Source organism: Aspergillus versicolor (assembly GCF_001890125.1).
Source record: "Aspergillus versicolor CBS 583.65 unplaced genomic scaffold ASPVEscaffold_4, whole genome shotgun sequence".
Taxonomy (NCBI): Eukaryota; Fungi; Ascomycota; class Eurotiomycetes; order Eurotiales; family Aspergillaceae; genus Aspergillus; species Aspergillus versicolor.
In genome coordinates this window covers 1,151,986-1,179,278 of record NW_024467527.1, presented here as the reverse complement: position 1 = coordinate 1,179,278, position 27,293 = coordinate 1,151,986, and the positions used below count along the sequence as shown (strand labels likewise).

Sequence of the window (27,293 nt, the reverse complement as noted above, 5' to 3'; positions counted from 1 at the left end):
ACTAAGGCACGTTGATCACTTACCCGGTTCCACGCCCCTGGCACACCCCGTGCCCCTCCCAGCCACCCAAGGCACGGGGAGAAAGGCCCGAAGGCGAGCTGGAAGTTTAGTAGCTAGATAGTGAGTAGGGCGAGAAGGTGTCCCAGGCCCACCCAACCACCCAACCAAGGGCCGGGATAAGTGATCGAAGTAAGATGTATTCCATCGCAGATATAATTACAAGGTCAGCCATGCTCGGTACTACAGAGAGACAGCTTGATTACTTACTTGACCCCTCCACCCCCAACGTCTGATAACCCATGCCGTCCCGACCTCCCAGCCAGGGCCTACAAGCAGCAGACAATCGAGAGTGAAGTTGAGCCAGACCAGAGCCGGTCAAGGTTTACTCAAAGCACAATGCATATATATATTTGCAAGTTAGTCAGTTGAGCCGGTAAGCAGAAAGGAACCGCTTACTTCATTCACACAAACAGCAGAGCCAACAGAGTCCGATGACCCAGGCCCGTCCCTACCACCCAACCAGAGCCTTGTGCCGCAAGCGACTATGACAAGGTTAGAAATGTCCACATGGCTTCCGAAGCCAAGGGACGCAATGTCTCCAGGCCCAATCCCAGCCTGCCCAACCATGATTGGCCTGGAGAGGGAAGCGGAGGCGTGGAGGAGGAAGGATGTTCAGAGACGGTGGGGTATAGGGAGAGACAGGTTAAGAGACGGTGAGGTATAAGAAGAGATAGGCCATAGGGGACAGTGAGGCATGAAAGTCTTATGGAATGGGCAGAGAAATGGCAAGAGACGGAGCGGAGATAGGAAGTAAGGGTATGTCACGAGACAGAGATGCCCTAGGAGGGAAAGGAGAGAAGCGGCAGAAGGGCCTTAGGAGGCGCAGAGAGAAGGCAGAAAGTGGCCTGAAGATACGGGTCAGAAAAAAAGAGAAAGACAGCCAACTCGGATGAGAAGAGATTGCAGGAGACGACGAGAAGAACCACTAGGATAACAAGGAATAGACATAAGAATAGGATGACGAGGAGAAGAGCGAGGATGATGTTGGTAAGTATGAGGAGGATGAGGAGGAGTAGATGGAGGGGAGGTAAGAATAAGAAGGGGAGGGGGGTGCAGGGTAGGTGGGATTGCTTGGAAAACGGGGAGTTGTAAGAAGCAAGTTCGGAGGAGGGCAGCAGGGGCAGGGAGGGTGAATTTATAGCCCGGATGGGCTGAATTGCCACCGCTCCAAATCACGAGTTGACGCAGAGATTTCAGAGTATCCCACTCTGCGATGAATGTGACGGTGAAGTGACTGAACAGTTACTGTATCTGTTGCAAAGTATAGTGAAGAGAGCCGTCAATACGTCTCGAATAAGGTTTGGCAGGTGGGTCTGCTGCTCCGGGATTGGTGGGTTCAGAGGTCGAAGCTTCAGGTACGAGCCAATCGGATATGATCTACGCCGCCAGGAACGAACTGCTTTGGCGGAGTTAACCGTGCTGTGAATTACTCAAAGCTAACTTCAGCGAGATGGTTGGGGAGCCGCATTTGCACTGTGCTTGCGCCCATGGATATGTATGTTCCTCGTCGCCCGTTCCAATGCGCAAACTTAATCACTCGCTTGCCTTGATTCTGGTCTACTACTCGCTCGCTTACGACCAGTGCCACCTCGATGACTCCCAGCCCCCGACATTATACTCTTGCGTAGAGTCAAGAGGTAACATCGTTACTCTTCCGGACGAGGAGTCCCGACCAATTGAGATGACAACTGGACCAGGGAGGCGCTACGGTGTTGCAAAAGGAATGCCCGAGAAGTCTCTGTCATTGCCACCAGTGGTGGTCAAATAGGAGGCTGCGAGGGAAAGCACGATCACTCGTTCCTGCCTGGGCCGCGTACACTGCCATCGCCTGCCCAGCCAATTCTCCCACATATGGCCTACGAGACAATCGCTATACGATGGTAAAAACAAGAAACCAAGTAGATTATCAGTCAAGGAGCGGCGCTATGTGTCATTAATGTACGGCGGAATGAAACAGAAATACATCGCTGCGGAGATTTGCCTTGCCCATGCCCCTTTCCTGGATCCGGAGTCTTGTACGCAGCAATGACAGGCTTAATACACAAGACAAGCCTCCTGCACCACGAGCAAAACAATAAACCAGTCAAACAAATAAAGACAACGAAGTGAAACAAAAGGAGAAGATCCGAAGGAAAGAGAAGGTACTAATATAGCAAGTAAAAGGTCCCACGATCAAAATAGCAAAGAACGTGCTTTCTGCCGCCGAGATTCTGGGCTGCGAACCTCGGGTTGCGACTGCGTGTGTTTGTGCCGCGGCCGCGGAGATGGAGCCGGAGCTGCGTGTGCTGTCGGCGTCGGCGCCGGCGCCGTTGAAGGAGGGGCCACGTTAACGTCCTTCTTGACAGAGGGGGGTGGGGGTGCAGCCCCTAAATGTGAAAAGCGATCTCCTGTCTCTCGTCGCGACGTCTTCATACTTCGCTCCCGCTTCAGAACAAGCTCAGTCCAGGGCTTGGCCGGGTTAGCTCCAGACGGTCCTTTGCCAACTGTTTCCGCTAGGATCTTCATCCAGCCTTCCTTGTCGGCTGCACTGTCTGCATAGAAGTCAATCACCTCGCCGTTACCGAAGCGGATGCGGAACCCCTCCTCCACGAACATATACCCTTCCTCCTCCTCAGCAAACGCGGACTTGCGTCGCTTTCCGCCACGCGCGGTGGTCTCTTTCTGTGTCAAAGTGGTTCGATCATCAATGAGCTTGGCGGCCTTGGACAGGTTGATGGTTGCACGAGGCTGGCGGGTCGTTTCATGGTAAGCAGTCAATTTGGGTCCTTGAAGTTTGAAGAAGCGGCGGCGCCAGTACTATCCAAGTCAGTAAATACAGCCTCAGCCACTAGGGGGCTGAGAAATTGAAACTTACCGGACAGTCACCACCCTGCTGCGAAAGGAAGCCTTCCCAGCTCCGGGTAGATGCGGTCTCCGCCTCGCGCATTTCCCGTATGCAGGTGTTCATGCTCTTGGGCATATCATCATCCTTGGTGCCCTTAGGCTTCGGTACAAACAAGAGTTGCAGTTCTAGTTTTCCAATCTTATAAGGAGGTCGGCGCTGGGACATCCCACTTGCGGTGCTCTTCTTGCTCTTGACGCTGCTTGGCTGCTCCTCAACAGCCCATTCGTTGAAGCAAGCCACATCAACAGTGTACGGCCGGCCATACGCATGTTTCTCATGGTCGCTGAGGGCTGTGTAGGCACGTGCGAAGCTGCCGTCCCGAGCGACAAGTGATCGGAGGCGTTCCCAAACTGGTGCATTAGGATCCTGTTTCCTCTGCTGCTGCTGTGATGCAAGTTGCTGTTTCATGTCAAGTTCCTTGCGCTTACGCGGAGAGGCAAACATCCTGCCAAATGTCGACTGCTTCTGACGGGATGGCGATGCAGAAGGTGTCGCCTCCTGGGTCTTCAACTTTTCTTCGTCCATCTTCATCTGCAATGTGAGCTGGAACTCGAGATCATTTTGCACGATGAGCTCGAATTCTTGTCCGATAGGAGCAGTCTTGCCAAGTTCCAGCCAAGCAGTGGTAACGCAATGTAAGCCATTGTCCAGTGTAAGAGAAAAGTACGAGCGCTCCCCTAGTGAATTGTTAGATAAGACAAGCCACCTTGAAACGAGTAAAGAAAAAAAAAATGCAGGTCCTTACCTTTAGGGAGGGGCAAATCTAGGTACTTCAGCCCAACGACCTTCACAAAGAGTCTGCCCCGCTCTTCACCATCCTCGAAGGCAGTATTAAGTGTGGGCTCAATTTCTTCAACTGGTGTAGGAGGCTCTTGGGCGGCACTCTGCTGGCCCGGCAACGGAGGCACGGGCCCACCAACGGGCTTCTTGCGAATTGCGCCGGAAGGCGTACGGATACTCGCCCGGCGATTACCTGAATTCCAAGGCACCGTTGTCCAAGTCTGCTGGCTAGCCTTACGCTGGGGTGATCCCCCCGGTCGTGTGCTTCGCGGGTCTGAAGGCGCCTGTCCGGTGGACGTGGAGGAGGGTTCCTCCTCGGGACGGCTACTGGCAACAATAACTTTGGTGTTTTGTCGCATCAGATAGCCTCTCTGTTGATGGAGTGGAAGGTCAGCACGTGCTAGGGAACTGTTATGGGATCCTAAGTTGCGGGTGGGGAGCTCCTGGGTCATAGAAACCGGGGCCTCTGAGTGCAACTGGGAGAGGGCAAGGTGAAACGCAACCTTTTGGGACTCAATAACTCGATCAAATTCCTTATCCAAGCCAAACCCAAGGCCTTCGTCTTCTTGGATGCTGAACGGGATGTCTAGCTGCATCAAGCTGGGCTTGCGGGGGGGTTCCTTCGAGGGTTGTTCGGGTTGCTCTGCGCTTTGCGCAGGATTGGAGTCAGGCTGTTCTTCTTTTTCAGGCTCATCGGGGGCCTGAGTTGGTGGCGGTATTTGACCACTGACTTTGCGTCGGGTAGCCGCCATAGATTCCACGTCTGCAGGGGTTAATGAGGGGCGAATCTTCAGACTGCCTCCGGGAGCTTTAACTGTGGCAATGGGGTCGGGAATGCTTTCATCGGATGACTCTTCCAGATCGCTAACTTCAGCATCCACTGGATGTCGAATTACAGAGTCTGGGGTGGATGGTGCGGATATTTCTGAGGCATTGTCAGGGGTCACAGGACGTCGGAGAGACTCCAACATCGCAGTCATTTTGGGAGCCGAAGCTTCACCATTTTGAGGGTCATCTCGGGTTTCGGTTGGCTCCTCCTTCTTTGAAGCTTCATCAGCCCGATCAGCGGGGACTGGTGTCGAATCGGAAGCATGGGAGCCATTGCTCTTGGAGAAAATATCCCCCATGGAATGGCCCGAGTAGTGACTCTCATCGTCCCCAGTCTGGCCTTTCAGATCTTTGAGGGAGGAATCTTTTGAAGGTATCGTGCCGTAATAATCGGGTATGTCGTAAAGGTCATCGTTATCATCCTCCGGCTCCTGCTTGATGATGACACTATTCGTATCGTCGTCATCATCATCTTCGTAGCTGTTATCATCATTCTCAAGAGAAGGAATTGGGACATCAGGGTCATAATTCCCGTAATGGCGAGGACTTGCACTACCCTGGGATGAGTTTTCGTATGAATCATCCTGGTAGTCGTCTCCTCCGCGCATATCGCGCAGTATGGAGTCCCTGGAGATACGTGGAGGGGAAAATACATCACTTTCACTGGCTGTAGGTGCGTTGGCCTGAGCGTCCGCAGATTCCACCTCCTTGGGTTTGTCGGCCACATTATCTTCCTTCTTGTCTTCATTGACTTTCGATTCATCATTGCGCGGTTCAGCCGTTTTTTCACGCTCCTCTCTCTGAATCATCATGAGGCGCAACCTATCTTCGAGCGACATGGAACCGCGACCGAGTTCGGAAATATCGGACTTGCTGTACGTTGCCGCTGCTGGCAGCGCTGGCAGCACTCGCTGATTACCGCTTCCACGCTCAAATGCTGCGGTAAGCTTGTCCGGAGAAGGTGTCCGTGGAGAAAAAGACAGGCCCTGGATCGCCGGCAGCGGTGGTAGAGGGCGACGCTCACCATTAGAATCAAGAGACTCAACACGGGAATGCCTTGTACGACCTTCTTGCCTTGATGAATACCGGGGCTCAGGGCTTTGGCTGTCTTCGCTGGTGAACGGATCATCATTTTCCTTCACCAACTCGTCGTTGGCGTTATCGGGGCTCATGAAGCGCCAATCTTCAGGCATGACAACCGGAGTTTTCTCAAGATCCTCCAGCGAGGCATCGAAGCTGTCGTCACGGTCCATGGACCCCCGATCAAAGCTGATGTCGCCCTCATCTTCTTCGGAGTCATAGCTTCCGTCGCGCGAATCAGATGCGATCGAGGAAGGGTCAGGAGTGGTCATCTCATATTCATTGATCTGAGGCGGGGCCGCATCAAAAGTAACGCTCTTCGTGTAGCGGGAACCGTCAATGTCAGACCATATTTCATTCTCAGGATCAAAAGTCATATCCTTAGTTCCAAATCTACTAGCTCGCGATAACGATGACTTCGCCGGGGGCGCCTGATCCTTGCTAGGCGAAGGAGGTCGAGGAACTATCTGTGCCTTGTCGGGGCTAGGGGCATTGGCCGTAGTTATGCCCTGGCTTTGTCGCTGAGGCGAGGCACGGTTGAAGGCCAGCGGCCTTTGCGGAACGTACACGCTCGCGGGATCATACTCTTGGTTGTAGTCGCGAAACATGCTGTTACCCTTGACTCGCGATGCACGCTTCAAATTCTCAAGGGAGGGCCTCTTCGAGGTAGAGAGCCCAAATTCCGGGTCGTAAGGTGCTTGATTTTCCGAGTTCTTCTGGAAGGGAGATCCCGAGTCGCGGCCTTGCCAAAAGCGGCGCGTTGTAGAGGGCGATTCAAATGGTGAAGACTCAATGCTCTTCGACGACTATTTCCGTACCGTTAGCCACAAATTCACCTCCAGATCACACGCAATTTACCCTATTAGACTGGTTCCAGACTGGAGAGTTCCGACGGTGAGCCATCGGGCTCACTTCTGAGAGTGGCCGTTGTCCCGTGTTACTGCCCATTTTCGCAAAAGACAGACTCAGGGTTCAAGAAAAGCAAAGGCAAAGAAGAGAAATTCAAGATCAACAAAAGCAGCAAAACGAAAACAGCGCTAAGCAGAGGGGATCAGTAAACTTGTTTCAGCTTAGCCTTTAACCCCTTGCGGAGAGGGAACGCGACCATACCTATTCTCGATAATCAAAAACAACAGGCGACAGATATCAAGGAAGCTCAGTCAAAGCGACTGAGATAAATCCAATATCTGGCGAATTCAATAACACCCAGTAAGTGCGTGACTCATGGGACTCGTAACAGTATCACAAAGGGAAGATCATCCAAGGCGATTGCCAGTTTCGTTAACGTTGGGGGGAGGAGGGGTTGGGGTCTCCTTTCTTTGAGCTTGCGCCGCCCCGAAGAAGAGAATCAATAAAGAAAGACTGGAAGTCAAATGAAAACAGATCGTGGTTGGACGAGATTCAGAAGAGAGTTGAGATCAAATGACGTGCAAATCCAACTTGGGGGGATGAAAATCAAAATGGCATGCCATCCACCACCAGCACTGAAGACAACAACAAGGTCCAGACGATGGGGCGGTAGGAGGAATGTTGGAGGGGAGAAGCGCAGTGGGAGAGTATTAAGTAGATAAAGATGCCTGGTGCCCTGGCTGGAGACGACGGACTCGTGGAGCCTGAGGAGCCGCCGCGATGTTGACATTTGGCTGGCGGGAGTTTCCACAGCAACGCGCTGTAACTGGCAGCAACTGGCTGAGACGGGCGGCGAGATTGCAGCCTTGGCGCCTGAAGGCCTGCCTCTCTCGATCGCGCTAGACTTCATCTGGCCTGGCGCGCTGAATTCCCCGGCGAGAAGTTCCAATGGGTCTTGGTCCAAGCTTCCGGCCCTTTCAGCAGTGAGGATCCTTTTTTTTTCTGCTGGTCCAGACTTTTCCATCAGCCTTCACCTCCCACTCCAAGCCCCATCTCCAAGCCCGCAATGAACCGGCTCAGTGGGCTGTCGCTGCCCCTCCGGCCTTCGGTGTGCCTGTTCTGTCGTGCGCAGACTTCCCTGGCCCTTTCTCCCCTGCAGGGAGGCCAGGCTGTTCGCGCGGTGGCCACGGGTCGCCTCCGCCGCAAAGCCCGCATGACACTGTCGAAAGATGTCTCCAAATCGTCGCTCAAAGGACGGCGGACAGACAGCGGTCGAATCGGTCTGTTCCCCAACATGAATCAGACACAGGCACGCCTCCGGGATGATCCGCGGTCGCGGTCTCAAGCCGCCTTGAAACGCTCCAGAGACTCCGAAGAACAACCCGCAAAAACCGAAAGCCCGCTATACAAAGCTCTCAAGATGCAGACTACCCTGTCGCCTGTCTCCTATGGCAAACGGACAGCAATCAAGAGCAAAATCTCAGAGGTCTCGAGCTTTGACCAATTTCCCCTTCTTCCCATCGTCCGAAATTCGATTTTCTCGCAAGTCCTGCCAGGTGTCACCCATGCTGTTCCGACCCCCATCCAGCGCGTCGCGATTCCGAGATTGCTCGAGGACCCTTCAGCCAAGAAACGTACAAAGAAAGTGGACGATGAAGAACCTCAATATGCTCAATATCTCCTGGCCGCGGAGACCGGTTCAGGGAAGACGCTAGCGTACCTAATCCCTCTGGTCGACGCTATCAAGCGCCAGGAGGCACTGGATGTTGAGGCCAAAAAGAAAGAGGAGGAGAACAAGGCGCGAGAGAAGGAAGAAAACTCGAAAAACCAGGCGTTCGACCTCGAGCCCGAGCTACCGCCGCCTTCGAATGCTGCAAGGCCTAGGGCAATCATTCTGGTGCCCACGGCGGAATTGGTTGCCCAGGTGGGAGCCAAGGTCAAGGCCCTTTCCCATACAGTCAAGTACAGATCTGGAATTATATCTTCCACTCTGACGCCTCGTCGGATCAAAAGCACACTCTTCAACCCAGACGGTATCGATATTCTGGTTTCCACCCCGCATCTCCTAGCCTCAATCGCCAAAACCGACCCCTACGTCTTGAGTCGCGTCAGCCACCTTGTTCTTGATGAAGCCGACTCTCTTATGGATCGTTCATTTTTGCCAACAACGACCGAAATTATCAGCAAGGTCGCCCCTTCATTGCAAAAGCTTATCTTCTGCTCGGCCACCATTCCGCGCAGTCTTGACACCCAGCTGCGCAAGCGCTATCCTGACATTAGGCGCCTAACGACTCCTAATCTACATGCTATTCCTCGGCGTGTACAACTAGGTGTGGTCGACATTCAGAAGGACCCCTACCGCGGGAACCGTAACCTCGCCTGCGCCGACGTGATCTGGTCCATTGGCAAAGCAGGCGGAGAGTCCGATCCCGGCCGTCCAAATTTCTGGACCGAGCCGAAAACCAAGAAAATCCTCGTCTTCGTCAACGAGCGCGAGGAAGCCGACGAGGTAGCTCAGTTCCTCAAATCAAAGGGCATTGACGCGTTTTCCTTCTCTCGGGACTCGGGCACTAGAAAACAAGATGAAATCTTGGCCGAATTTACAGAGCCCTCCGCCGTACCCACTGCTGAAGAAATCATGCTTCATCGAAAGAAAAATCGTGCGGCCAAGTCGTCGATTCCCTTCGTGCTGCCTGAGCAGTCGAACAGCGGGCCCCAGCGACACTTGCCCAACACCAAGGTCCTTGTTACGACTGATATCGCGTCGCGTGGTATCGACACCCTGGCTGTGAAGACCGTCGTTCTCTACCATGTCCCGCACACAACAATCGACTTCATCCATCGCCTAGGTCGTCTTGGACGTATGGGCAAGCGTGGCCGTGCAGTCGTATTGGTTGGTAAGAAAGACCGCAAGGACGTGGTCAAGGAGGTTCGCGAGGGTATGTTCAGGGGCCAGGCTCTGATCTAATATTTTTACCTTCCACCCCACGGGGTTGTACTTTTTACCCATATTTTATGTTTCTGGGCATTCATTTCTGGCGCTGGAATCGGTCTCCAATACCCACGTGGCCTGGTCTCGGTTTACAATAGACACGGCTGGATTTATGTATCATATCATATCATATCACCATCATGTACATTATAATTATCCTCGTCCTTCACGACATTAGCATATATAGATAGACGGCGCATTCAACTCACACCTTCACCTCCCGTCCATAGCACATCTGTAACTCGTAAGTCTAAACAGGAACCCTCCCTCCAACACTTCTGAAAAAATCACATTTCGCCCTCAATCTCTCCAACTGAACATTCTCAAACCCATGCTCCCTGATCACAAACTCCTCGCCCGTCCTCCTCAACTCCGGAACCCCCACCACATTCCCGTCCGTCAACTTATGCGCATTCGGATCGCCCGTCTGGAAGAAACTAGCGAAAGCCCCCGCAAACCCCGTATAGATTAGCGGATTAGTTTGTTGAATCGGGTTGACCGTGTTCCACTGCATAGATTTTTTTTATTTTAAGTCAGTTTTTGCTTCACCTGAACCACGGTATAATCAGAAAGAAGGACGCAGACTTACGTAAATAGTATCACTAGCATGCCTCGCCGGCTCAATCGTATACTCCGCCAAATACCCATTTCCCCTTGCCGACCCCGCAAGCCAATAAGCCGGACAGGCAAGGACAACATCTCGATACACGAGACCCGCGCGCACAAACGTCGAGTTATACAGACCCAGAGTCTCGGTGTGGCCAGTGGGCGGGTAATATTTTGTTTCGAGCTCGTGGATTTCCGCTGGTGATAGACCGGGTAGGAACCCCGAGAGCCAAGAGTGGAAGCTTGCGGTGGAAGAGTTGAATCCGTCGTCTGTTGTGTTCGTCGAGGCGAGGCCTGGGGGGATAAAGTTCTCGCCTTCGTGGGTGTTATATGTTGCGAGGATATGATCTGTTTTGATACCATGACCAGGGTGGTGCGGGTTCGTTGCTTCTGTGAGTGTTGAGAGGAGGAATTTGTCGTCGATAACAGGCGCCCAGGTATACGATGTTGTTGTGTATGTATGCTCGGCACTGATGGCCAGGCTAGCGTCGCGAATTACCTGGACGTCGACATTCTTCAAGCACGAGAGGGAATCTCTAGCATTCGCACACCCGGTTAGATTAACAAGCTGGTCATAGATATCCTCCGCCTCAGGGTCATCGTATCGATACGTCTTCGGCCAGAACGGCGAGCTAGCAAGCGCCTTGGAGAAGAGTTTCTGATGCCCTGGACGACCATTCGCAAGGACCTGCGCAACTACAGATCCACCTCCGGCCGACTGGCCCCAGACGGTGACATTATGAGGATCACCGCCGAAGTGTGAGATATGGGCTTGGACCCATTTAAGGACGTATTCCTGGTCCAGAAGGCCCGGATTCAGGTCTGAAGTTGGGGAGTCCTTGATTGCTGTTCCGGGGAGGAAACCGAAGGCATTGACACGGTAGCTGGGATAGATAACTATGTAGTCATTCAGAGAGCTGGCATTGAGCACGGGGAATGAGGAGGGGGGAAGCTCGAAGGATGCCTCTCCCTGGACGAAGGCGCCTCCGTGGAAAACCACGAGAACGGGCCTGTGAGGTGCTGGGTGCGGGTTCCATGGGCGTGAGAAGAGGCCTAGATAGAGGCAGTCTTCAGACCCATTCACCGTGCGCTGTGGGCACATATCGAAGCCCTGATCGGTGTCGTAGATGCCATTTGGTATCTTAAATGGTGGCTGTGGTGCGCGGAAGCGGTTCTCGCCGACGGGGGGTGCTGCGTATGGTATCTTGCGGAAATAGGAAAGGTTGTACGTCTCGTCATATTTTCCCTGGAACGATCCGTAGTCGAGATTGGCAATTGGGTCGTTGTAAGCCTTGACAAGAGACCCGGTCAGTGGAATCAGCCAGAGAGCACACAGAGACTGTAATCTCATTGCGGTGTTGAGTCTTCGCCAGACTTACTTTATTACCACTGGCAACCTTGGCCACAGAGCAGGAATGGTCTTTATAACCATCGCAGTTCGGGATTATACAGCCCGAAATTCATTCGATTTAGTGGGAAATAGAGTCCGTCCTCGAGCTTGCGGAGAAGAAAGTTGGAGGAAGCGAGACGAAACTGATGTTATTGGTGCGTTAATATATACTGTCCGTTGCACAAGTCAGTCTTGGTGTGGGGAAGAAGCAAGAAAACCCAAACAGAATGGAGAAACAATCGATAATAAAGTATATCTTTATTTTCATCTAAAAACGGGGTGTTACATGGTTGTAAAAATACAGAAATCGACCATGGACGATGTAGTAGAGAAACAAATCCGAGAAACAGAGACACCCCCTGGGCTCCTAATCATCTCATCCCAACCCTCTCAGCCCTGAACGCCAACCTATTGCAGTGTGAATGAAGAACCTTGAACCATCTCTACCTGAAAACTCCCGTCCACATCATTCCAACATACCAATCACAAAACATATCTTCATTACATGGTCATCCGAAGCGCCCGGGTGCGCCGTCTAGTCACCCGAGTGCCTCGCTGTTCGTCTAAGGCCTCACTATCCGGAGTCTCGCTGCGCATATCTGACAACTCCGGGGTGGGGGTAATGCCGAAGCTGACTCCACGGCCCCGGCGGGAGATGAGGGCCTCTTCCTCGGGATATAGAAACCGATGGACGGTACGATGGTCCATCACGCGCTCCTCGTCGTCATGCGGGCCATCTCTATCGGTCTTGGGCCAGCGGAACCCGTACAGCATAGAATGCCGTTCGCAGCGAGGACATTCTCTCCGCGTTAAATAAGAGTTCTGTTGTACAAACCATGCGTTGCACGTGTGGCAATCGACCCAGCGGTCATATGATTGTGCTAGTAGCTTTGGGGTTTTGGTGTAATCTCCGGGAACTCGAGTAAGTTTTGACACAGGCTCGACAGTCAGATAGACTCGCTTAGTCCGCGCTTTCCTCGGCCTTTTCTGAGACCCTGGAGTCTCTGGTTGATCTTCTTGCTTGACAGAGTCTGAAACGTCACTGGCGCAACTGTCTGCGCGTGACTCGCCCTCTAAGATGCGTGTGGTGGCAGTTGCAGTAAGAGAAGTCTCGGTGCAGTTTTCACCCTTAAGCTTTATTTCGGTGTCACACTCCAAGGCTGTTGTTGCGGATGTAGGACCGGCAGGTTTGTTTAAACTTTCTCCATTGGAAGCCGCAGTTGGTTTCATGTCTGCCGTAAGCCTGGCTTTCATTGTGATCCCCTCATCACATACGGAAGTGGCTGTGGTGGACGCCGATGACCGTTGCGATTCTTCAGGAGTGAGGGATGTTAGAGACTCAGAATCCGTACCCGAAGAGGACTGAATATTATCGCCATTTAAGCCGCTTTTTTGGTGGCTAGAAGCTGGTGCCGGAAGAAGGGGGTTCAGAGTTGAGACATTGCGGGGTTCAGATTCGATTGAGATGGCGACCTCCTCGGGGAGGGAAAGTTCAGAACGCAGGTTCGAGCCGCGTGGTGTAAACTTCCCCCTCTTGTGGGGGGTTGAAGAAGGGGAGGTGTCGGAGTCGGCGTCAAGAGTGCGCTTCCGCTTACTCGGTGTCAGATACTCTTCGGTAGCAGCAGCATCCGGAGTAGTTGCTTTGCTTTGTGGTTCGGAATCAAGATCTGGTGACCATCCGTTGCGGACGGCACGCTCACAGGTGAGACACAAGCATTCGCAGTTGTCGACTCCAAAATAATCTTCTCCATAGGAAACGGTAATTTCTTCACCAGGATAGATGTCTCGAGTGGCGACGACCTGCATTCCCTCGGTACCCCGAGTTACCAATCGTCCGTTAGCGTTGCAGTCATGGTTTGCAAAACGGGCGGGGCCCAGGAAGAAAGACGGCGTTTTCCTTCGACTCGACATGACGATGCTAAAATCTTTTCGCTTCAAATCCAGATCCTGCTCCTCCTCCTTGGTCATGGGCACCAAAGTGCCGCTCAGATACTTGATCTCCCGACCTTGCGGGACGAATTTTCGGGCGCAAATAGCAGCCTCGTGTTCGGTTATCGTATAGCGGTTCGTGGTCGTGACCTCAAAGGGGCAGTCGGGAAGATAAATGTGTATATATTTCCTAAGGTGTTTTCGAAACCAGTCTTTCTCACGGTCGTTACCGAGCTTCGCCAGATATCTCTTCATTCCAGAGAGGTCCAGTAAGTTGCGTTCTGCCAGGACCGCATCCTTGGCGACAATGACATCGTGCAGGAGGATATTAGACACGGTATCCTCGACCAAGCCGCGGACAGGGATATATTTCGTTCGGTTTTTGCGAGTCTTGGTCCAGAAGTGAGCCTGAATTGACGGTATAGTTAGAATTGAGCTAGAAAATCGCCAGGTACGGAGGAATGCCCACACAATCCACCAGCGCATCCGTTGCGACGTCGTCATAGCTGGCCAATTTCGCAAGCGTCAGACGGTCGCGCCGTTCCACAGAAGGACTGGACCGAGCCTTTGAGGGCGGCATGGTAATTTATATAAGTAGGCAAGTCCCATGTAACTGAGAAATCCACGGTGTTGAAGTTGTGTTCGCGAATTGACTTGCTGAGAAGGGGCCAATGTGTCCAGGAGAAGAGCGGAAGGCGGGTGGAACGCGGGTACGTATATAAAAAAACGAGCGGGGGGTATAACACAAATTATAACACATGAAGAGTGAATTCCCAAATGACAGACATGATGAGTAGAGAGAGAGAGGTTTTGCGTGAATTATACTGGAGCAGCTCAAGAAGAATGGGGCGCGCAGCCACAGACACACGACTCCGACAAAGACAGCGGCTGGAGACTAGCGGCAGTTATGTGCCTGTGTTGCCCATGCGACTCGTAGAATTATGACCGGCGTCTGCCTGGCTGCCTGAGGGCACAGGCTGCAACCCGGCCTGCCTCCGGGGTCGGAGATCGGCCAAACTTTCCGCCCGGAAATCTCTCGAATTAATCGCATGTCTGATGCTGGTCCGCGGACGCTTCTTGTCGGCCCAGTTTCCAGACCAGCACACACAGTCAAGATGATCCAATTAAAGGTCAGTTGCTAACTTGAACTCCCTGGAATTCACTGGATATGAGCATCTGGCTAACTCTGCACAGACGATGCTTAATTGCATCGACAACTCCGGCGCAGCCGTGGTCGAATGCGTGAACGTCTTGAAAAAGAAGAGAGCCGCAACAGTCGGTGCGTATTTCCTCTGCGAAAATCATCCTCCAAACTGCTTCTAATGTTTACGTTTCGAATGATTACAGGTGACCGAATTGTGGTTGTCGTTCAAAAACAGCGAAACTTCGGCCCCGAAGGTACCAACAGCAGCACCGGCATCGCCAACAAAGTTCGCCGAGGAGATATTCGACATGCCGTGATTGTTCGGGTGAGGAAGGAGATGCAAAGACTAGATGGGAGCCGCGTCAAATTCGATGACAACGCCTGCGTGCTCGTGAACAAGTCCGGAGACCCCATCGGAACCAGAATGAACGGTTAGTCTCTATCCGCACGAAACTCACTGCTACGATTCTAACATAAAATACAGGTGTTGTGGCTACGGAACTACGGAATCGACAGTGGTCCAAGATCCTGTCGCTGGCACCGATGCATGTATAAATATACCACTTGGAGCGAATCGGTTTATTAGGCGTTCACTTATATCTATCTATCTGTACAAATAGAGCATATTTCTCTTGAATTTTCCCACTATGATTTCAAAAATCGCCAAAACTCCCCGAACATGCTGTAAATGCCAATAAAGGGTATCGAAATAGAGCAAATTATGACGATGTCATACGAAAACATTTCCACACGTGCAGCAAACAAAGTAAAGTTTCTGAAGAAACAATTAGTTAACTGACTTCCCATGAATCAATAGGGTTTGTATGCTCACCATTCCTGTCTCCGCGGATCGCTGTTGAGACTGGAAGAACACCGCTTCGGCTTCACCACAGCTCGGGCAGAGCTTGTTGGATCGAGGAAGCTGTAGAAGGAAAAGCAGGTTAGCTAGGAAGTCCCAAACGAAGCCATGTATCTTCCGAGCTTGTGCAAATGTCGTTGGATCGGCCCATCTTAGGATGCCGATCCGCAGACGAAACAAGCAATCTGGTCGCCGCAAAGTAGACAAAAGCCGGAGAGACAAACCGTGGGATCATTTCCAACGTCCTGAGTCACACCAGCAGTGTCGCCGACTTGGCTGCTGAGCTTATTTTGGTAAACACAATATGAAGTCGCAGGTTCGCCGACATGGCAGGTTCGGCAGGTGAACATTAAGCGATTGTTGATGCGGTCTTCTTTCGGGTAGAGCAAGTTGGAACTGAAAATAGTTAGCCGGGTGCTCATAACATCGTACTGATAGGGGTAGGTATTACCATTCGCGACAGAACTTGAAATGGATCTGATCGGTCTGCTGGTTATCGCCACTAGCGGATGGAGATGGGCTGGCAGACATTTTGACGGAGCGTTTGAGGGTCGTAGATGGTCGGACGGGCGGTAGAAATGTAGCGAAACCTGAAGCGAAGACGAGAGTGACTCAAAGCCCAAGATAAAGCGATAGACAAGACTCGAGTGAAGAAAGCGATCGGTAACAGACAAGATGAATGTCAAGGGAAGTTGAGAGAAGCACTTGGCGGCGGACTTGGGCGGCTGGAACCTGGAGTCTGAGTTTGCACTGTTTGCACACTTTGCGCTGTTTGCTGGTTCCCCCTCCTGTCACTTTTCCCCGCGTCATCACAACCGATCTATTTGCGACTACACTAGAACTATAACTTCATCGTACTTTGGACTTGTCGTGTCACAGTTTTTTACAATCGCAACAATCCACAGACAACATGGTATGTCTTTATCCCCCTCCCCAACTCTCGATCGCCTTCAACATCATATCCTGACTTTTCGTCGTAGGTAAACACAGGTCTTCCTGCAGGATGGGAGGTTCGCCATTCCAACTCCAAGAACCTCCCTTATTACTTCAATCCCGCAACCAGAGAATCGCGGTGGGAGCCTCCAGCAGATACAGATATGGACACTCTCAAGAGTTACATGGCAACATACCATAGTGGAGCCGCCGCCTCTCCATACCCAAACCAAAGCGAGGGCAAAATCCGCTGCAGTCACCTTCTAGTCAAGCACAAGGACAGTCGGCGACCTAGCAGCTGGAGGGAGGCGGAAATCACGCGGACGAAAGACGAAGCCCGCGAAATTCTCCGCGGTCACCAGGAACGCATTCTCCAAGGGGAGGCCCGGTTAGGAGACCTTGCGATGTCCGAATCGGACTGTAGCAGCGCTAGGAAGAAGGGCGACCTGTACGTCTACACCTGTTATCTTGTAGACTTTTCTTTATTGTCTTGCTCAATAATTACTAATTCTTCCAAAGTGGCTTCTTCGGGCACGGTGAAATGCAGAAAGAGTTTGAGGACGCAGCATTCGCTCTGCAACCGGGTGAAGTCAGTGACATTGTTGAGTCAGGATCTGGCCTTCATCTTATCGAGCGGTATGTCAACCCCTATTCTGGCTGATCTTACAACTAATTGCTTGGCTCTCAATACTGTAGGCTGCAATAAATTATTTTTGGGCTATAGATATATCATTTAACGAGCCAAATTACCTTCAAAACAGATGAAAGCCATCGAAATATTGTACACCCTCATTCTTTCCGTTCCCATTTTGGAGGCAGCTTTCCCTCATTGTAAATACTGGGTTGCACCTACCTGCACATCCACAAAAGACCGGCAGCATGGATAAGCCCAGCTTTTGCTTGAACTTTCATTGCTATGCTATGAAAGACCGGCGTTTGACATTGTCGCTGTAAATTTCTTGGAGATTATATTGGCGTTATCAGTATATTTCCTCTCGTTTCTTCCCTCGTTGGTTATTGTTTTATTCATACGTCCTTTCCATATTACTTGTGTCAGCAAAGTACGATGCCCGATGTACTCCCCACTTATTCACGCCCTATCTCCAGGTCCTTCATACCAAGTAAATTACTTCAGCCCCAATCTGCTATACTTATGCCCCATCTTCCAAGAAATGTTCCAGCGTACCTCAGGGGATCGTTCAAGCAGTGCGAAGACGCCGCAGACAGATGAATGCGCTCCACCGAAGCTATCGACAACCGCAGACAGCAACGCTTCGAAGCACTGTGCCCAATAGACGATGAGGCGCGTTCAGCCCGTCATGCTAAAGTTATAAACCGTCTTCTCGATTGGAAAGCTGATTACTACCCAGCCAACCCTACATTAGCACCAACAGCGAAACTTGAACGGATAGCAGTGGAGGGAATTTGTGTCTCTCGCGCCGCGCATACACTACATGGAAACATGCCTACGATAGAGGCCTCAATTACGTTAACGGCCAATGCGCAGAATACTACAAATTGAGACTGCTCAAGCCACTGGTGATCTTGATGAGCGCACTTATAATGTTCTAAGCACCTTACTTCACAAACATATTCTGGTGGGAAAGGACAAATTGGTGGTTCTTGTTAAGTTCCTGGCAGTGCCGATATATGAGAAATTACTGGATCAGTTGCACTGCACTTTCCATGACCGCGTTGAGAATGGTGATGTCCTTTTCCAAGAACTCTGTAGTACGGGCACGATTATTTGAACCTCCTACAACACGATTTTGTTATATGGAACATAATGGGTGGTATGAGAGATGAAATCTTGTTTGGAGTTTAGACCAGTCTCATTTATCATCTGGTGTACAACAAAATAGCGGTTGGACAGACTATGACCGCTAAAGATGTATACTATTAAGAAAAGAATTGTTAGGCACGACTCGCTACGGACTAGCGAAACTGGTTATCTTTTTTTTCAATGTTCATATGAAAATGGTCATCGGTTAGAAGCCTGTTTCTGAAGTTTATAGAGCATTTGACGTCTTCTACTCAGCAACTTTCTTTTTCTTCTCCCCCTTCTTCACCATCGGTCTTGGGCGCCTAAATCAAATCAAGAGTTTTAGCAAATACCAAAATAAACGCCTGAGCAACTTATACTGGAGCACTTACTTTAGCTTTAACCTCGCCGAATCCACCGCCCCCTCTGTTTGAGGAATACACCACTGGCTCTCAAGCAATAGCACCTGCCGGTCACTACCAAACGCCTTCCACTTCTCGTACCCGTCATCCTCAAGCGCGACCAGCATCCCCAGCGGCTCCGCAAGCGGGAAAGTCTCTGCGCTCTGCAGCACCTTCTTAAGGCCATCCTTGCGGACGCGGGCATCGACTTTGGCATAACATGCTTCACATAGTGTCAGGACATCAGTGATCTCTTGGATGTTGCGCTGGTAGCACCAGGTCTTTTGCTGGCGGGACTGGTTGGTGTCGTCGTTTGATTGGCAGGGCCGGTACCACTCGTCGTAGATGCAGTCGCAGAGGTATTTCACCGTCCAGAAGAGACACATTTTGATGGATTTTTGAGGGGTATCTGATCCGATGCGACTGTGGAAGTGGTGGAAACAAGGACCTAGACATTTTGGGGGGATGAGGGATAAAGGGGACTATATAGATTCGTGAAAGATGGGATAATGGAAATGGGTTTGAAAGAGAGAAAGAATGAAATTAATGGATGGCAAGCAAAATAATAGTACATACATACTCCTACCCTTATATTTAAACAAAGGCTAAGTAGTTTTATAAAGGTTATTCTCTTAATTGCTTTGATGTATGGATAGGGCTTTGTCGTCACGTGAACAACGTGGCTATTGAATATGATAAGGTGAGCGCAGAGAGAAAGAGAGCAAGAGGGTATTAAATTTTGAGGGTATTAAATAGTTTGTTTCAAACTGGTAATAATATTTTGATGCCTTGTGTTATTGTTATTATCGTTTTGGGACGTAATATCGCACTCTCTACTGCAGAGTCCCCCAACCACATAGCTCATTTCAATAGGAATAAAAATGCTTCTCAAGTATACATTCATTCCAAATTATAACCCTGGAAAATAGCCACAGTAAGTGGGCGTCGGACTCCACCCCAGCTGCTGCTCCTGCAACTCCCGTACCAACCGCTCCCCATTCTCAACCCTGTTAAACACTGCAACAAGAACCTCTCGAGTGACGATCTCATAGGTTGGAAGCGCCAATTGTCTAGAAGCATCCTCTTCCCACTTCTTCATCTCACGCATGAAGCAGTCCTTCCAGAACACATCCAGCTCGCGAAACGCTTCGGCTGAAATGGTTCCCTTCGCCCTAGCAATATACATCATCGTCTCAAACTCCATCCTCGCAAGGTTATATCCTTTATATTCCGTATCTTCGAAGTCCTTAAGCAACCTTCTATAGCTCCGAGACCATGCCGCGTAAGCTTCCCGGTCAAGCGTCAGAGTCGTCCCGAAGTATGGTATCTTCGCCGCTGGCGAGAGGGTCGGATTATATGGCTCATTACCGTGATCGGAGCACCAGGCGAAAAGTCTGTCGACTGAGCTGGCGTGACTGTTGTAGATTTCTGGGTCGTTCGGACATAGTTTCCGGTAGCGTTGCTCGCGCTCCTTGTGTATTGTTTGCAGCCTGTTGTGTGCTGCAAGCGCAGCGCGGTTGCATTTGTCGAGAGCTTTGCCTAGATCTCCAACCACGATGCTATTGAGCGACGGGGGTAGTCTGACTCTGCCTGCGTTGAAGGAGACGCTGAATGTGCCACTGTGTTCTGATATAGAAGGGATGCGGTATGGGCTAGGGAAAGGGATCTGGAGTGTGGTGGAGGCGGGATTGTTAGGCTTCTGTGTTTGCATATTGAGTGATATGGACGTGGTCGAACGCAGCGATAGAATATGCTATGGAAAGACTGGGCAGCAAAATGGCAAAGAGAAGACGCCGGATTGCGTGTTGTTTATAGTGTTGCCAGAGAAAACCAGCGACAAAGCTGGCTCAGCCATCTTTGTGCGAAGAAATGAATGGGGTGGTGGGACAGTGAATGAAATGAAAGGAAAAGTATTGCCGCAATAACAATGGGCTTTTTGATTCCCATGGGGTTTACAAGCTTTGGCTTTTTTGCCTATATAGCGGAAAATGGGATTGGAAAATTGCTCATGCGCATGATGGTGGATTATATCAACATTTCATACATTTAAAATCGCATGTCCCTAAATCTATCGCCGACATACAAACGCTTCATAAGCATCTCTTTTATCGCCAAAGAGGAAATTGCTAGCCGTAAAAGATGCATGCACCATCATACAATTGTGTTAAGCCGAGCCAGACGTGCTGTGATCGATTCAATGACAGCAGATCTAAGAAAAGACTGTTAGCAATGTTCTTCAAGAGAATCCACGGTAAACTTACTCCCGTTCCACCATTTGCATAGCATCGGCAACCCTTGCCCTTTGAAGTCGCTGCGGAACTCGAGGTTGTGCGCTGGTGGGAGATGCCGGGCTGCTGGGCTCCGTAGCAGCGGGAATCCTAGCAGCAGCAGACTTGGCTTCTGAGAGTAACTCCGAAGCAATTCCCTTGACCTACAAGAATCGTTAGTATGAGGCGCTGAGCGAAAAGAGGGAATAGCTTACAGCTTCCAGTCGCTGAGATATTTGCTGTGTAGATTCTTCCTTGCGTTCTTTGTCAAATGACTCCGATATCGTCTCCACCTCAGCAATCCATGATGACTCCTTTTCACTAAGAGGCCTTCCACCAGATTTCAGCACCTTGGTCCGGAGCGCCTCATATCGCTGGACTAGCTGTGCCTGTCTGTCTTTGGCTGTCTTCAGCCTCTCATCCAAAGCCGCACTACTTCTGGACCCCTCCTTCCTCAGACCATCCTCACCAATTTCACTTGATATACCCTTGATCCGATCGGCTACATCAGATACTTGGCCTAATTGGTCTCGCAACTCTCCCTGCAACCTCTCACACCGACGGAAGAGATCTGATGCAGCTCGTTCAAGTGCATTGGTATGGGCAGACAGAATTCGGTGCGCAGCTGCCACTAGATCCAGGGTGGCCGGAGATAGCAGCACGGGTTCTTTGAGACTGTTCCGGTAGCGATGGGGGACGTGTTTATCGACAAAAAATTCCAAAGGAGAATCAGAATAAAGCACGGAGGGAACTTGGTAAGGAGGCCGATGAGGGGGGATTGTAGGTGAATCCGTTTGCTGAGAATCCGGCTCGAGCGAAAATGATGGGAAGAAGTTCGGCTTCTCGAGAACAGCAGCATACGGATGAGAGGCATGGGAGTTTAGTAACAAGTAGCCCAAGTCATAGTCATAGTAGACCAAAGAAGCCGGGAGGTGGAAGGACTGATTGCCGGAAGTGCTGGCGTCCTCATCTACCTGAATAATTGGTTCCAATACTGACGCGCTGCCTTCGCAGAGAATTTGAAGGCGGAATCCCGACCCGGAGGTGTCCTCGGACTGCAACTCATTTTCAAGTCGTTGTATCCACGAAGCAAGCGAAATGAAGACAACACTATGAGAGGTTGTCACGAAAAATCCATACCGTGAATGAGCGTCGGGCGTAAACATAGGCCACGTATTCGATGATCGTCGATCCTGCTTGACGGTATCCAGCATTTCCACCAAAAGTAAATCAGATGACTCGGTTTCAGGCACATGGAATGCATTCCTCCTTGACTTTGGGAGCCACTGGCCCTCTACGCCTTCCAGATCGAGGCAGATGTAGAGCCTACCGCTCAAAGAAGAAAGGCAGATTAAGGTGGCTGATAGCTTGTCGTCGCCACTATCAATGGTCAATTCTTCTTCTTCTCCCAACATCAAAGCATCAGTGTCAGCCTTAGCCGCAACGACCAGCATGTCACAGAGATCTAGATCATCAAACTCATCACCGGTATCAACGCGGAATGGACCTTGCATCTTAGGAATTGCACTAAGATTAGCGGGACGAGTCAGGATTTCAGACTCTGGCTCCGTCGCAGAGCCGGGAATTATCTGCAAGGGTTCTTGGTTGTCGATTTCCGCAAGCCATTCATACTGCTGTCGGCAGGCTGCCAACTGGTCCTCATAATCAAGTGGATCCTCCTCCAATGCAGACATCTTGGGTACAATCGCCGCAGATAGTGACGGGACTGCAGCCGATGGTGCTCTCCACTTAGAAGGTAGCAGCGGGCAAAGCGCATAAAGATCGCCCGGCTTCATCGCAATCCAAAGCGTCATCGCCGCCCAGGCGTCCTCCTTCTCGCTGCCAACGCCGCCAAAGCGAGCAGACGCAACCTCCATGTCAACATAGTCTGAGGAAAATCCCTTGTTCTTCCCAAATCCTGAAGGCGCAAAGTCCTGGTCAGAGGAAGTTCCATCAACGAGCTTCCGGAGATCAGCGGCCAAGGCCGGGCGGTCGAAAGACCAATGGTTATTGCGGTCCAGCTCCCAGAGGCGCACAACCGCATCTTCGGTTACTGTCACCAGAGAACCCCCAAGATTGGTATAGACTCCAAGCGGATGCCACAATGCCGATACCACTGGTGACTCTGAGATAACATGCGTCGTCGGTCCAAGTTGGTATGTTTTCACGCGGATTGGAGAGGGGTCTGATGCCGACAAGTGCGAGGAGTCCGGAAGAACAGCAATGAAGACGGTGTGGTCTGCGACTATTGCCAGGAAAGCGCCGTTTGGAGAAGGGATAATTTGTCGGATCTGTTCGTACACCGGAACTACTAAAGTCTAAGTATTATCAGTAGAGATTCCAACTGCAATAGCTGTCACACCGTATGCTCACTCTGTACGAAACGCCATCCGCATCAGTTTGCTGGTTCTTCGACCTAGCGCGCTGCTGCCATTCATCCTTCAACCGGGTAAGGCTCGACCAGCGGATCTGGTTGTCGACAACCGTGAAAACTTCATTTCCACGCCTTGCAAGTGTCCGCAAGGGCCCAAGGTAGCCAGCACCTTTGGGACTGCGCAGACTTCCTGGATCCTTGGGAGCTGAGCTTGAAAACAAAGAGGCGCCGGGGGCAGGGCGCGAGAGCCAGGGAGGAGTGTAGCTGATCACTTTCGGCATGGTCGGGGCAATTATCCCATGAGACCGTCTTGATAAAAATCCAGGTACCGCACAGTCGATGATAAAGGTAAAAATGCAGACCTCGTTGAGCCCCGGCGGGAAATTTTGGGGAGCAAGGTGAAGAGCGCCGGCGAGATCAAAGGAACAAAAGCAAAAGCAGCGGCGGCGCCAAGACAAACCCACCGAAGCTCTCGTGCGGACCTGCGCTCGTCTCCATCTCGATCCCTCCGCCCATTCTTCTTCCACAACACCTCTTTTCGCTTCGCAGGCTTAATCGGTGCTACCTGACTCGCCACAATGAGTATACCAGAGCGTCGTAACACGGTCGAGCGGCTCGACCGGCCCAGCGCCTATTACGTTGGAAAGGTAGAGCTTTACAGCCATTCTGTGATAGCTTCGCGCCGCTAACTCGGTCTGCGAACAGAACAAAAAGCGCAGATATAATATGGATGAGCCCGAGGAACCGAAGGATCCCATGGAAGGGCTTAGGGACGCCACGACTCTCTATGTTGGCAACCTGTATGCCACTCAGTCATATCATGCTTCTTTTACGTGAACGAACCAATTGCTGACCATTCTAGCTCTTTTTACACCACAGAGGAACAGATTCACGAGCTTTTCTCAAAGTCCGAATTCCAACTGATCACGACACGAAAACTGCGCTGACAAAATCCCAGATGCGGAGAGATTAAGCGTCTTGTAATGGGGCTCGACCGATACAACAAGACACCTTGCGGGTTCTGCTTTGTTGAGTACTATACGCACCAAGACGCGCTTGACTGCTTGAAATACGTTGGAGGGACTAAGCTTGATGAGAGAATCATTCGAACGGATCTCGATCCCGGATTTGAGGAGGGTCGGCAGTATGGGTATGCAACTCAACAGAATTTCTTTACCGCGGACAAGGGACTGACTTTCGCTAGACGGGGTAAATCCGGAGGCCAGGTCCGTGACGAATACCGAGAAGAGTACGATCCTGGTCGTGGTGGTTACGGGCGCGCATATGCCGATGATCAACGACAACGCGAAGAAGATGAATATGGAGCCGGTAGGTGAAACGGAGGAAATATCTGGTTTGACTGGCGCAGTTATGGCGTTTATATACACTACATTCTGTCTAATACCGGTAGCGAACAATGGCGCATTAAAAAAAATATCTATTTACACCTGATACCCAAGTCTAGCACTTTGTCCATTTAGCGGGGAAAGGTGGTGGTCTACTCTGTTTCATGACTTCGTCTCACAGTTGCTTTAAAGAATCTTCCACCTGTCGCAACCACCAGGAGTGAATTCTTTCGTCGCCGGTCAATTCAGGATGGAAGCTTGTGCCGAAAACGTTTCCTTGTCGCACAGCGACGATATCGCCAGTTTCCTCATCCGCACATACAGCATTACCACCGCTGGCCAAACGCGCCGCCCTGCCGGGTAGGGAGGCCAATACTTCCACGTCGTGTGACATTGCCTTTCGGGCAGTTTCGTTCTCTGCCTGACGTGCGGGAGCGACAACCGTCTCGTCTCTCTGGAGCTCGTCAACCTGAACACCCTCCTGATGTGGCAGGATCTTTTCGACGACCGGCGCTCGGATAAATACTGCTGGGAAGGGCGACTGCTGTTCACCGAGGGAGTTCAGAAATGGCAGTTCAAGGGCCGCCTGGAAGCTCTCAGTCTGACGGCCGAAATGGTTTCGATTCACCCGAACATCTAAACCTCCGATCAATTCTTGTCCTCCTTTTTTAGTCCGGTTGGCCGACTCCGCAAGCAAAATCAACCCGGCACAAGTTCCCCACGTCGGCTTGCGATGCACCCTGTGGAGAGGAAGTATATGAGTCAGTCACCATACACCCAATTTCACTAACTTCCGTAAAGCACACATACTTGACAAAATCCCGCAAAGGCTCCAGTAAGTTGGACCTAGCCGCCACCAAAGAGATAGCGGTGCTCTCACCCCCGGGCAGAACAAGCGCATCACATCTCTCAAGTTCTTGCGAGTTCCGGACTTCAAGGAAGTCCCAATGCGACGAGGAAACTTGCTGTGAAACCAGCGACGCGGCCGCCTTCTTCAGTAGCACGACATGTTCGTGAAATGCGCCTTGTAAGGCGAGAACTCCAACAGTAATTTTGATCATTGCACCTGTCGAGCAGAGAAATAAGAGGCAATGGCCACCAACTCAATGGCGGCGCATTTAGGAAAAATCTAGTTATGTAAGCAGCTGCCCGCGGGAAACCTTATCGCCACGTGCTGCCCCTCCTGATAAGCCCCGGAAACCAACAGCTTGACTTTGGATAGCTTCACGTTGTCAGTTGATCCGCTTCTAAACTTCAACTATGAATTACGATTAATACGAATTTACGATCTGTCATTGCATACTCTCGCTTTTTGTTATATTTCACCATGTCAGCAGTATTATGACCAGCTGTCTTCTATATTCCCGGCTTACATCAACCCCTCCACAAGCTTGCAAACCTCCGAATCTCATAAACAAACAAACGAGAATACCCTAAGAGTATATTTCAATATCAGCAGCAGCCATGGCTAACGACAATAAAAGTCCACCAACACTAACACGATGGTACATCGACACCCGCCCTCTTACTCTTTCCACAACAACCCTCCCCCTCCTCACCACACTTCAAGAACCAGACCAAACCGCCGTCCAGAAGTTCTACCACCTCAAAGACAAGCACATGTCACTAGCCTCTAACCTCTTAAAATATCTCTTCATTCATCGAACCTGCCGTGTTCCCTGGTCCTCCATCGTGATTTCACGCACACCAGATCCACACAGACGACCATGCTTCATTCCAGACCCGTCCAAGTCAAACGGCAGCGACGCAGTAGTAAACGTCGAATTCAACGTCAGCCACCAAGCTTCAATGGTTGCGATTATCGGAACAACCATACCAACCATTCCTGATCCCAGCCCAGACTCAAACTTCCGCAAACCAGAAGTCGGAATTGATATTACATGCGTGAATGAGCGGCAGGGCCGAACCGGTGAAGAGCGCACCCTTGCATCACTGTATAACTACGTCGATATATTCTCAGAGGTATTTTCAGCGCGTGAAATTGCGGAAATGAAGCGGTTGCCTGGCGCTCTATCATCCAGCCCAAACTCTACTGGTAATGGCAGTGTAGATGGCCGCGCGGAGTACGGATACAGGCTTTTCTATACATACTGGGCGCTGAAGGAGGCTTATATCAAAATGACAGGGGAGGCACTACTAGCGTCCTGGCTGCGAGAGCTAGAGTTCAACAATGTTATTGCGCCTTCGCCCACACCTGCTGCCGAGAGCGGCGACGGGTTGTTTGGGGAGCCGTATACGGGGGTTAAGACGACGTTGAAAGGGGATGTTGTAGAGGACGTCAGGGTTGAGGTTGTTGCTTTGGAGCATGATTTCCTGTTTGCCACAGCTGCAAGAGGAGGCGGGCTAGGAGCTGACTCTCGAGCTGGTGGAGATGGTGAGGGTGAGAACAAGAACGCAGGCAAAGATCCATGGATGCCGTTCGAGAAGCTCGACATTGAGCGGGATATTCGACCGTGTGCGACAGGTGTATGCAATTGCTTATCCTAAGCCAATATATATAACAAAGCCGCAGATTGAGGTGTTTTCATTCATCTATAAATAGGATATAAGACAAAAAGATGGCTGACTGGATATCATATCATCTATCATAGCTCAAAGGGTATATGTGAGTCCAATATAACATGTCCGATCTTCGTCCAGGGATTATGGCAGAGCTCAGCCATGGCGGGAGGTATGTTGTTGCTGGCCCCGTTTCGTCTCTTGGGTTATTCAATCAATGGCCACATATACTTGCCACGGACCAATGTTGTTTCCAGACTACAGTAGTCAAGAACTTCTCACCAATCTG

The 27,293-nt window shown here is 51.0% G+C and overlaps 12 protein-coding genes across 12 annotated transcripts; 5 read left to right on the top strand and 7 right to left on the bottom strand.

Annotated features, from left to right (window-relative positions):
* Positions 1-1,952: 1,952 nt before the first annotated feature.
* bud4 (putative GTP binding protein (Bud4)) lies at positions 1,953-6,670 on the bottom strand. The gene is made up of 5 exons (XM_040812256.1): positions 6,491-6,670; positions 4,228-6,438; positions 3,690-4,095; positions 2,915-3,621; positions 1,953-2,856 (listed from the first exon to the last, which is right to left on the bottom strand). The coding sequence occupies exons 1-5, from the start codon at positions 6,578-6,580 to the stop codon at positions 2,233-2,235; spliced, it is 4,038 nt and encodes a 1,345-aa protein (XP_040667207.1). The 5' UTR covers positions 6,581-6,670; the 3' UTR covers positions 1,953-2,232.
* Positions 6,671-7,547: 877 nt separating this feature from the next.
* Positions 7,548-9,449, top strand: mrh4 (ATP-dependent RNA helicase MRH4; the record flags this gene model as incomplete). Its single annotated transcript, XM_040806794.1, has 1 exon — positions 7,548-9,449. The coding sequence occupies one exon, from the start codon at positions 7,548-7,550 to the stop codon at positions 9,447-9,449; it is 1,902 nt and encodes a 633-aa protein (XP_040667206.1).
* Positions 9,450-9,723: 274 nt separating this feature from the next.
* ASPVEDRAFT_131161 (putative carboxylesterase) lies at positions 9,724-13,978 on the bottom strand (the record flags this gene model as incomplete). Its single annotated transcript, XM_040806789.1, has 5 exons — positions 9,724-9,981; positions 10,063-11,370; positions 12,013-12,621; positions 12,745-13,806; positions 13,868-13,978. 5 exons carry the CDS (start codon positions 13,976-13,978, stop codon positions 9,724-9,726), a joined length of 3,348 nt encoding a protein of 1,115 aa, XP_040667205.1.
* Positions 13,979-14,513: 535 nt separating this feature from the next.
* Positions 14,514-15,097, top strand: ASPVEDRAFT_52377 (mitochondrial 54S ribosomal protein uL14m; the record flags this gene model as incomplete). The annotated part of the gene is made up of 4 exons (XM_040814624.1): positions 14,514-14,528; positions 14,593-14,677; positions 14,746-14,973; positions 15,027-15,097. 4 exons carry the CDS (start codon positions 14,514-14,516, stop codon positions 15,095-15,097), a joined length of 399 nt encoding a protein of 132 aa, XP_040667204.1.
* Positions 15,098-15,553: 456 nt separating this feature from the next.
* Positions 15,554-15,932, bottom strand: ASPVEDRAFT_82966 (DNA-directed RNA polymerase II core subunit RPB9; the record flags this gene model as incomplete). The annotated part of the gene is made up of 2 exons (XM_040817296.1): positions 15,554-15,797; positions 15,853-15,932. 2 exons carry the CDS (start codon positions 15,930-15,932, stop codon positions 15,554-15,556), a joined length of 324 nt encoding a protein of 107 aa, XP_040667203.1.
* A 298-nt stretch (positions 15,933-16,230) lies between these two features.
* On the top strand, positions 16,231-17,280 carry pin1 (peptidylprolyl isomerase ESS1). The gene is made up of 3 exons (XM_040815675.1): positions 16,231-16,314; positions 16,382-16,782; positions 16,854-17,280. Exons 1-3 carry the CDS (start codon positions 16,312-16,314, stop codon positions 16,993-16,995), a joined length of 546 nt encoding a protein of 181 aa, XP_040667202.1. The 5' UTR covers positions 16,231-16,311; the 3' UTR covers positions 16,996-17,280.
* Positions 17,281-18,364: 1,084 nt separating this feature from the next.
* On the bottom strand, positions 18,365-19,101 carry ASPVEDRAFT_886571 (uncharacterized protein; the record flags this gene model as incomplete). Its single annotated transcript, XM_040818383.1, has 2 exons — positions 18,489-19,101; positions 18,365-18,419 (listed from the first exon to the last, which is right to left on the bottom strand). The coding sequence occupies exons 1-2, from the start codon at positions 18,881-18,883 to the stop codon at positions 18,365-18,367; spliced, it is 450 nt and encodes a 149-aa protein (XP_040667201.1). The 5' UTR covers positions 18,884-19,101.
* Positions 19,102-19,407: 306 nt separating this feature from the next.
* ASPVEDRAFT_28099 (uncharacterized protein) lies at positions 19,408-20,208 on the bottom strand (the record flags this gene model as incomplete). Its single annotated transcript, XM_040810077.1, has 1 exon — positions 19,408-20,208. One exon carries the CDS (start codon positions 20,206-20,208, stop codon positions 19,408-19,410), a length of 801 nt encoding a protein of 266 aa, XP_040667200.1.
* A 440-nt stretch (positions 20,209-20,648) lies between these two features.
* Positions 20,649-23,419, bottom strand: ASPVEDRAFT_130033 (uncharacterized protein; the record flags this gene model as incomplete). Its single annotated transcript, XM_040806681.1, has 4 exons — positions 20,649-20,706; positions 20,759-20,928; positions 20,980-23,082; positions 23,138-23,419. 4 exons carry the CDS (start codon positions 23,417-23,419, stop codon positions 20,649-20,651), a joined length of 2,613 nt encoding a protein of 870 aa, XP_040667199.1.
* A 297-nt stretch (positions 23,420-23,716) lies between these two features.
* ASPVEDRAFT_129549 (nuclear cap-binding protein subunit CBC2) lies at positions 23,717-24,475 on the top strand (the record flags this gene model as incomplete). Its single annotated transcript, XM_040806643.1, has 5 exons — positions 23,717-23,785; positions 23,844-23,938; positions 24,001-24,045; positions 24,097-24,288; positions 24,343-24,475. 5 exons carry the CDS (start codon positions 23,717-23,719, stop codon positions 24,473-24,475), a joined length of 534 nt encoding a protein of 177 aa, XP_040667198.1.
* Positions 24,476-24,659: 184 nt separating this feature from the next.
* Positions 24,660-25,545, bottom strand: ASPVEDRAFT_130445 (pyridoxal 5'-phosphate synthase subunit PdxT; the record flags this gene model as incomplete). The annotated part of the gene is made up of 2 exons (XM_040806725.1): positions 24,660-25,224; positions 25,295-25,545. The coding sequence occupies 2 exons, from the start codon at positions 25,543-25,545 to the stop codon at positions 24,660-24,662; spliced, it is 816 nt and encodes a 271-aa protein (XP_040667197.1).
* Positions 25,546-25,948: 403 nt separating this feature from the next.
* On the top strand, positions 25,949-26,992 carry ASPVEDRAFT_82959 (4'-phosphopantetheinyl transferase family protein; the record flags this gene model as incomplete). Its single annotated transcript, XM_040817295.1, has 1 exon — positions 25,949-26,992. The coding sequence occupies one exon, from the start codon at positions 25,949-25,951 to the stop codon at positions 26,990-26,992; it is 1,044 nt and encodes a 347-aa protein (XP_040667196.1).
* Positions 26,993-27,293: the final 301 nt, after the last annotated feature.